This window comes from Physcomitrium patens, chromosome 2 (assembly GCF_059467195.1).
Source record: "Physcomitrium patens ecotype Gransden chromosome 2, ASM5946719v1, whole genome shotgun sequence".
NCBI lineage: Eukaryota > Viridiplantae > Streptophyta > Bryopsida > Funariales > Funariaceae > Physcomitrium > Physcomitrium patens.
Window position 1 is genome coordinate 3,490,534 of NC_143411.1, and position 9,947 is coordinate 3,500,480.

Genomic DNA, 9,947 nt, shown 5'->3' on the forward strand with positions numbered 1-9,947 from the left:
ATCATTACAAAACATAAATCAGAATATATATAAATATATATATATATATATATATATATATATATATATATGAATTTGATATATCAATGTGAATAGATAAATTAGGTCTATCATATTTAATAAAGTTTAGATTATTCATAAAATTTAAGTAGAATCGTTTTGATGTTTTACTAATTTATATTGTTTTATGTTCAATACAAATAATGAACTCTATTTCTTGGATAATTGTAGCATGCCATTACAAATATAAACTTTTAATCTAAGACCTAAAATTTTATGAAAAAATTGAAGTAATTTGCAAAAGTATCCAAAAAAAAACATTTGTATAAATAATTCAAATAAGACCCCGTTTAGAAACTTAAATGGAAAATTCTGCTAAATTTTTTTTCACTAAAAACTAAGAAGTAACTCAAAACTTCAAAAACATTTCAAGCAGTGAAAAGGATGTGCAGAAAGAGAAATTCAAAATAATTTATCTAATCCTCACAATTTCAAAGTTTAGAAATTATGAAATAGCTTAATTTATTACGACGTATTCATTTAGAATAAATGATCACATAAAAAATATAATACTAATAATAATTATTATTTTTACAAGCTGTAACAAGAAATTAGAATTCAAGGCTCGAAACTAAACATAAACCTCATTTCCTCACCTTCGTTGTCGAGGCTCTCAAAAGGATCGGCATAGCAGCTGCAATGGGGTTTGTCACATATCGCGCAAGTTGGATCCCTCAAATGAGCAAATGGGTATCTCGGGACCAGAGGGTACTTTTCTAGCTTCATGCATCCCCTAGTGGACAGCAATTTTAGCTTCGGCAAGTTGTCCAGATCTGGCAACCACACCAGCTCCTGATTCCAGGAACACCACAATTCTGAGTTGCAACATTCAATCCATCCGTTACACCTAATCTCAAACTACTCGATGTTTCATCTGAGGGTTCGAACAACAACCTTCAAGAACTCAGTAGAAAAGCAAACATTCCTCCTTTATACACTCTGTTCTGACTAACCTGGCACCAGGAACAATCGAGAGAGTGGAGCTGCAAAAGCTTGTCCAATCCCGCAAGTTTTTCCACCTTGGTGTAAGAAACAACTAGCGACTCCAGGCAAGAGAGACAATCCAACCCCTCAAGCTCTTGTAAGAAATGGCACTGATCCAGGCACAGGTTACGAAGTTTTGTTAGCATGTCAAGCCCTGCCAAGCTCCGCACAGGAACATTAACCAATATAAGATTGTTTTCAAGCTGTGTTAAAGAACCAAGGCCCTCTATGTGGAAATAAAGTGCCGTTCCAAAGTAACCAAGGTAATTCTTAATGATGAGAGTCCGTAAGGCACTTAACGTGCTTAGGTTTATGGGTTTGTCTTCCACCCTAGACGTCCAATCCAACTCCAGGGTATCCAGCATTGTGCACATCTGAAACGAAGGAAACTCCTCTAAGCTTGGACATTCTCTCAAAACGAACTTCTGCAATGGAATGGGTGATCTAAAGCTGGATACTCTCCTCAAACTGCTAAGGCTTTTCATCATCACAATCTGCAGATAATTGGGCTGCTCACTCAAATCCTTGCATTCTGAACTACCAGTACTTTCGACGACCTGACTACCAGTACTTTGTCCGTCGCGATTATCGCCTGCATTCTTGGTGGCATGAAACTGCACAGTTTCCAAGTTCTCCATATCGATCAGTTCCAGATGCCGAACACAGCAAAACATGTGAAGGTCAAGCTCTCTCACGGAGCTGCAATTGTGAAGTTGCAGCACCACAACGTTACGCCATTCCTGCACTTCGAGTGCAGAGATTGGGCAAGCCGTCTTCATTCCTTCCAACCACAGCCTTTCCAAGTCTGGCCACCATCCCGATGGAGCTCTCCGCTCCAGTGCTCGAGGTAATGACTTGCCGTACGACGGTTTGTGGCGCACACACCACACCTCTTCATGCAAATTTTCTGCCTCTCTACCCCATCTACTCAAACACCATTCGGCGTATTCCTTGTAAAGCTCATGAATAGCTATTGTCGAGTATCCCCAGTCGATGATGCCCACGTCCTTCAGGTCATCTAACTGCGCACCGTCACAAAGCACCATCAACTCGATTCCATTCATCATGTCCCTATTTCATGCTGCATCAGCTCTTGCTGCTATCGATTTCACGCTTCAGATGGCTGGGCCCACAACCTAAACCCATCAATCAAGCAATTCTGCGCACTGAAGTCAAGCCACACAGATCCCTCATCAAATCCCCACTCTACACAGCGCTGCAAGTGTAACGGTTTTCACCTCGCTCTTCAATTCCTCTTCACCCATATCTGGGTTCACCATGGCCAACCAATCACACCATCCATCCACTGAGGTCAGGTCCAACTCCACCTCACCACGTGAATAGATCGCCACGTCGAAGAACAACAGCTTCTTCGGCTTCGTGAAAGTTCTTAGCTGCATGCCTAAAATGCCGAACATGCGATCGGAGTCGTTGGACAGCTTGAGTTTGTCAAAACCCCGAAGGTGCGGCTCCCACTGCGACAAGTTGGAGTTTCCCTGGGCCTTCCTTTCCAAATATGATGCTAACGCAGTTAAAGCCAAGGGATGGTATTGTCCACGCCGCCCATGCCTCTTCTTCGACCGGTGCCAAGAATCACCTTCCATCGAAAAGGAGCATTGTTCAAGACAGGTATCCAGGACTTTGTTTTCCCGGGGATCGAGTGAGAACAGCCGTTTCTCATGCCTCACTGCTCGTCTCAGAAATATTCTTGCAGCCTCATCCCTTTCTAGTTCTGGCATCGCCTTGCGGAACTCAGGTCCAGGAAGCAACTTTTCCAACGCCACTCGGCTTCTAGAGGTTATTACGACTTTGCTGCCTTCACAGAACTTGGCTTTCAGATACCCTCTTGCTTCCTCTTGAGAATCGTGGTCGTCCTGCACGTTGTCTATTATCAGGAGAACTGGGTGAGTCCCCGCGTGTTTGTTCAGGCACGTTACCACCTGTTGCAGCCACAACGCATGGGTTACTGTAACGTACATGAACACAATCGCTAGATCAGATAACCACTATCGGTATCCTCAACGGACTGTGACATTGCCCACTTATTTGTGGACGCAGCAGTAGATACACTCTGATGATTGGTGTGCGCCACGTATGGACACGTTGTCATTGAACTCGCTCCCCTTCGTTCACCTCTAACCTATGAGCTTGCACGGGTAGCAATCTCATACTCATCATTTCGGACATTCCTTTCCAACACCAACTTCACTTTACCTCATCCGAGGATGCCACCGTTTGGAGGATGTCATCACCAAGTCGAAACAGGGTCTTCAACATCTGCTTCTGCAAATCGAGTTGTTTACGCCCACTGACTAGTTCTAAGTGAAACACCCTTCCAAAGAAATGTCCATGAAAGTAGTTGCACATTCCTTTGCAGATGGTTGTCTTTCCCAAGCCGCCCATTCCGTAAATACCCAATTTCTCCACACCTTCGTCAGCAACAAACAAGCCCGATAACACCTGCATTCTGCTCGAGACTCGTCAGAGAGACATGAAACGAATACTTTGCACAAGTATACAATCCAACATCGTTGCGAAGGTGCAGCGAAACTCTTAGTTGGAATCGACTGGTTAGAAACATCAAACTGATAGGATGGGCGGCCATGCCCGGCAGAACACGGTTTTCATGGCGTTCCCAAAAAGTGTGGAGACAGTGGCAGACCTCGAAACTCACCTTACATATTCGCTCCCAGCCCTCCTTCTCGTCAAGATCATACGGCACGTGTGGAGGGCAAAGGTACCAAATTTTTTTGACAATGTCTCTCCTGTAGGATACCTCCGACCCATCTGCTGGTAAACTGATACCATTCACATCCTGAAGCAGCTTCAATGCATTTTCCCAGTCCCTCAGATCGATTCTTTTGTCTTTCTTCGCAAACGATGTCCACTTCTTTCTCCAACGCGTTTTATTCGAATCGTCTTTGATTTGACCGATCGATAGCTTGTAATACAGAGGCAACACCCTCACGAACTGATCCCCTGCTTTACGCTTTTCATCGGCAGCCTTGCAAAATTCCACCAATTCTAGCATGGGCCACTTGGAAGTCAGGTATTCCTCTGAAAGCACCACCACTCCAACATGACATTGTCGTGCAGCATCGAATATGAGTTTAGCGAATTTCTCGCCCTTGGGCAAGCTGTCGTTTCGTTGATCGAAAAATGGGATGTACGTATGCGCCACTAGATCTTCACATAATTGCTCAACAAACGGCTTCTGATAGCCACTGTGACTCAGGAAAACCTTGTGGTGCGGTTCGAGCGATGGGATTCTGCAGAATAGTATCCACAAACTGTACAAGTAAGATACTGTTCTCGTTTCGTCCGTCTTAGAAGAACGTTCAGAAAGCCAGTACCCTGGATTGCGTGATTGTAACAGTCGCACCGGACTCGTGGGCTGTGCAAAGGCTTGCTAATCAGCTGACGGAGTTTCACACGGGAGCTCGCCTTCACAGGCTATCTCAATCCAGATTCTTCTCCGACTCGTGAGCAGGGTGAATCATTCCGGTATTTAACTATCACGTATGTTCGTTTTGCCAGTCATTCAAGGTCCTATCATCTAAATGACCTACACTGTCCTGAAAACAAACAAGTGCACAATCATCCTTGGCCAGTTGCCATTTCAGTGCCGATCTTACACACATACATCCAGCTGACCCTCTGGAAGCAACAAGCTCAATTCGTCGCGATGAGTAAAACCTAACTAATCAACCTGGTATTCTTTGAGTGACAAGTCTACATGGTAACTTCATGAACGGAAGGATTGCAAGGTACAATTTCTAGGTCTGCTCTGCATTGGTTTCGGGATGTTCGTCTGAGCACTTCGTACAAAGATCGTGTTATCATGTGTCGTCAACCTGGAATGAAACTCCTACGTCGAGCTGTCCAACAACTCAGGGACAATCGAGCTCCTTCGTGTACAAGCTCATCCTACGTAGATAATGAAACGGGCATCAAAATATTGTACATGAAACGTACCTGACATCCGCAGGGCCCCGACTTGCTGGAGAGACCTCGAACTTACTACCACGGAAACACCACATTCTGTTCTGACAAGTGCCAGTCCGCCCTCAGATTGGCAATGTTCACCACAGCATTTGACCGGGTTCTCGTTCCAAGTTGAGGGATGCGAGATGTTCGCAGTGTGTCACCTAATGCCCCTAACTACCGGGTGCTCACCCTGTGGCCGGACCATCCATGTCTTGCGTTAGGGCTTGGTCATGGTAATTGAACAACCGGGCTTCGATGAACAAACCTTGAGAGGGTAGAATCAAGATGGACTGCAACCATTATGCAAACAACAATGGAGCAGAATCGCAGGAACTCCGAAAGGATGGGAGTGTCGGTGAATGGAACACATTTCAGAGGATAAGTTGCAGCTACATCGAACGGAACAAACCAGGGTTACTTCAATGCTTATGGGGGATTCCTGGCAAGCTAATGGAGGGTGAATCAAATTCTCAGTGTGCAAGACTAACAAATGTGACACAAAGCGCACCTCAGGCGGCTCTAGGTTTAGTGTTCCATGAGCTACACTTGTCTTCCCGGTACGCAAATCCGTGCGTGAGGAAAGTAAATGAAAAAGAAATGGAAGCAACTGCACAGCTGCACTGCCAAACACCCTTGGATCTGCAGAACCCAGAACCGATTACACCGCGTCATCCTCGAGAACGAGACTCCTCACCCTCGATCATCACCGACTCTCTGGGGTATCACGTTCCTGTAAAATCCTGCACAGGGAAAGTAGAAAATATTGCAGATGGATCGTTGCGTGTGATATTGAGACAGTCCATGATGAAGGTATCTGCAAGGGGTGAAGGGAATGGAATAGACTGGAAGCTTGCGGTGAAGGAGACGAGACAAGACGACGAAGCCATAGCCAGTGGAAGTGTGGAATCAATGCTAAAAGGCAGACAGAATCAATGCTAAAAGGCAGACAGAATCAGTACAACCCAGTTGACATATACAGTCCAAAACATTAAATCAAGACCCTTAAGACTCTTATTTCATCTAGTGATGACGCGGTGTAATCTGCCTTTTAGCATTGATTCCACACTTCCACTGAGGTGGAGCCGTTTCGGGCTGGTTTTGCCCCCACCATTGCTACGATTGATTTTGTTCATGGATTGCAGTTGTTGGTATTGTTCTATTCTTTCCCTTTTTAGTTTCTGGGTTTTTGCCCCTTTTAATTTGCCTTTAAAAAAAAATCTATCATGGGCTTTAAAATCAAACTCAAAGAATACAGCTGCATATTGTTTGTTATTCTATGTTCCAGAATAAAAACCGCAAGTGATAAAAAGTGAATCTAATTTATTACATAAGCAAGTCCAAAAGGTAGATACAAAAGTGATTGAGCTTCTGTTGCGGTTGTGGTGGGGTAGAGAAAGCTTGAAATGACTTCCTCATCATTAAGTGTAGGGACAGATCGTTTAGAACCCCACTTGGATATTGTGATATTCTAATGACTTCATTAGAAATTTCTCTCTACAGACTGGCCATCTCACCAATCGCTGCATGTCCTCCCTACTTTGCAACCTTGCCACATTGCAACTTTGCTCATTTTTCACTTGTTTTTTCTCTATTTGCATTTTAATGGTACCAATTTGATAATGTCGGGTATTAAAATATCCGATAGAGGGTACCAAAATATTTTCCCTAATTATAGGTTGTTTGTTAAAATGTGATAAAAAAATGGTTACAAAAGTAGAGTGCATTCAAATTAGAAAAAAGAAAAAGAAAAAGAAAAAAAGAGTCTATAATTACTTGTTTTTAGCCTTGACAATTCATAATTGATGCACATGGATATATCTAAACCAATGAATCAAATTTGTGATCCCTAACCAAATCAATTGTCTAGTTTTTTTGATATTTTTAATCTTATAATTATTTTTAATATTTTTAATCCATACTTATATAATTTTATATTATTTTAAAAATATTTCATAAATAAAAAATATATATGTTTTATTTATATATTTTTTTAAATATTGCATATTTTATTATAACATATTTTATATTCGTTTATTAATTTATAAAATTGAGAATACTACATTTTAATTTGAAGTGTATTTGTAAGTATATCATCTTTAAAAAAGATTGTATTTTGATTAGAGGATGATTATTAATTATTTAAAAAAAATCATGTCTTCATATTGGTATATTTTAAACAACAAAAGACTCTATTAGTACTATTATAGCTTGATGTAAAGCAATCTAAGTGCACTTTTTGACCTAAAACTACAGACATTTGCTTAGTTTGTTGTAAGTACTTTGATATACATTGTTTTTAAAGAAGGTTAATCTTAAATCAAGAAATTTTAATAAGTATGTTTTAAAGAAAAGGAAAACAATTAAGAAACTATAGACAAAAATTAAAGGGTTTATTCTTTTATACAAATAATATAATTTTATTTGTATTAGATAACCTTAAATAAAAAAAAATTAAGAATTATTATTTTAGTTAGAAATATTTTTTTTTGTTAAAATAATAGCATAGATTTGTTATTGGTAACATTGGATGCTTTAAATATTTTAAATGATTCTAAAGACCTTCTTTCTAAAACCAAAAATTTAAAGTAAAGAAATATAAGAATTTTACATATACAAACTTTATATTATTTTTTTTAATTTAAAATTTAAAGATAAAAAACTAAAAAAAGATCTAATATTTTTTTTGTATTAAAATAAACTAAGGCCTTAATTCAAGAAATTATATAAATAATAATAATAATATTTTATTTAAAATCACTTAAAATATTAAAAAATAAAAAGAAAAATATACCAAAAATATGAAAAATAAATTTAAAGGAGATAGCTACATAAAGTTTAAAAATTAAAAGATTTTTTTTTGTAGAAACCATGTTCAAGTGGATTGTAGACAAGAATATAAATATGATATAGTGAATGATAATTTTAGATGATTTTTTTGCTCTAAAAATTAAATAAAAATATAGTTATATTTTTTATAGAAATATTTTGTATTATTAAAATATTTCTTATAAAGCTAAAAATATTAGCCAACTATAGTTGCTTAAAAATTTTATTTTAATTAAGCTATAAGACTATTAAGATTACTTTAATTGCTATGGATTAAAGAAGATTTGTAGTTTTTTCTTAGTAATTATTATTTTATATCTTTCAATACTACTAAAATCTAATAAAATATTTAAGGTTCAATGTATTAAAAATAATTTTTACACACACACACACACACACACACATATATATATATATATATATATATATATATGAATTTTGTGTGATTTTCTTCTTAATATTATCATATTTTTTAAAAATATTTTTTTATATTTTTTTAATAATACACTAGAATAGTTTTTTGATTTTATGATTATTTTTTGGATATAAATTTTAGTATATTTATAATTTTTATAGTCTTAATATCTATATCTATATATATATATATATATATATATATATATATATATATAATGCTTAATTTATCATATTAGATGTGGTGGCTTTAATTTCATCTTTTTAATATTTTTAATTTTAAAAATATATATAAGTTAAGATATAATTAAGTATATGTATTCTAAAATATTTTTTTAAATCTATTCTATCTTAATAGCTATATAAAATTAAGTTTTAAGAAAAAATAGTAGAACTTTTAATGTAACTTAAGTTAATTTATCTACATTTGTCACAAATATACATAATTATTTAGATAAGAAATATTAGATAAGAGATAAATGTAAATAGATTTTATAATATCTTGTTGTTAAGCTTTTTAAAGATTAATACATGTTATTTGATTTTATATATAATTTTATATTAAATTAGAATAGCTATTTTCAAAGACAAGAAGACTAGAAAGTCTAGAAAAAAGATTGAAGACTACCTTGTTATTTTTTTAGACTTTCAAGACTTTTAAGACTAGAAAGTCTTGAAAAAAAGGCATTGACAAGAATGAAGAAGGCTTTATTCTTACCTCTATATATACTATCTAATTAAGAGTTATGTGGTGATGTTCTACATGATTTCCAAAACATGTTGACTTTGTAAAACACATATCTTAACTTACAAGGCAAGTTTTTATATGTGCACCACATAGTTAGCTTATTCCACAAGCTACTAATACGTGTGACACATGGTTAACTAGTTGACCAAGTTTCTAACTTAATAATCAACTACAAATACATATAAAGTCAAAGTAGCATCTATGAAGCATCTAAGAAGTTTTTTTAAAAGATATTATGAAATAAATCTATTTTTATATATTTCTATTTAATCATATAAATAAATATTAGAATACATATGTATGTCCATGACATTATTCTCTCTTCTATGGATAAGTTCGACAAAGAGCTATCATTATATATTGAAGAAATTCAAGATGGGGCAAATTTTGTTTGCGACATACTCTGATCTTTGTTCTAGTCAAAGATAATTGATAGGTCTTTCTTATCATTGATAGTATCTCATATCAAGAAAAGAAGACTACCTTGTTATTTGATCATTTTTGAGGCCTTCATAAGTCCCTTCAAATAAAATATTTGAAATATTGTCAAGAGTTGTTTCTACCTCTAATAAAATCACCAAACATTAAGAGTTTTTTTAAGGTCGTGATACTAAATATGTTGTATCTTTCCATCTATTCAAAGAAAGATATATCATTTTTGAGGATCTTTATTTTAATTATATTTTTTTGAAGGTTGAGATAATTGCAATATCTCATTTAATAAATCAACAAGTGATAGCTTTTCAGTTGAATTTGCTAGTTATTAATTTTTCACCTGTGTAGTATGGCAAATACATAAAAGCTATAAATAAGAATAAAAGATAGAATGTCTTGTTTCTTAGATCTTGTTTCTTTAATAGCAAAGATTGATATTTTCTATCTTTGTTTTAATTGATATTATCAATGAAAAGCTTCAATCTTCTTTGCT

The 9,947-nt window shown here is 36.3% G+C and overlaps 1 protein-coding gene across 3 annotated transcripts; it reads right to left on the reverse strand.

Annotated features, from left to right (window-relative positions):
* Positions 1 to 505: 505 nt before the first annotated feature.
* LOC112293434 (disease resistance protein RPV1) lies at positions 506 to 5,976 on the reverse strand. Of its 3 annotated transcripts, none has more exons than XM_024542825.3 (7): positions 5,540 to 5,976; positions 5,020 to 5,221; positions 3,719 to 4,313; positions 3,259 to 3,504; positions 2,283 to 2,984; positions 1,014 to 2,066; positions 506 to 852 (listed from the first exon to the last, which is right to left on the reverse strand). In XM_024542825.3, the coding sequence occupies exons 2-7, from the start codon at positions 5,082 to 5,084 to the stop codon at positions 619 to 621; spliced, it is 2,895 nt and encodes a 964-aa protein (XP_024398593.1). In that variant the 5' UTR covers positions 5,085 to 5,221; positions 5,540 to 5,976; the 3' UTR covers positions 506 to 618. The 3 variants fall into 3 exon arrangements, with proteins under 3 accessions (XP_024398593.1, XP_090099931.1, XP_024398602.1); XM_090243805.1 differs by having other exon boundaries at positions 5,020 to 5,420; positions 5,540 to 5,804; XM_024542834.3 differs by lacking the exon at positions 5,540 to 5,976 and having other exon boundaries at positions 3,259 to 3,511; positions 5,020 to 5,321.
* Between the last annotated feature and the right edge of the window lie 3,971 nt (positions 5,977 to 9,947).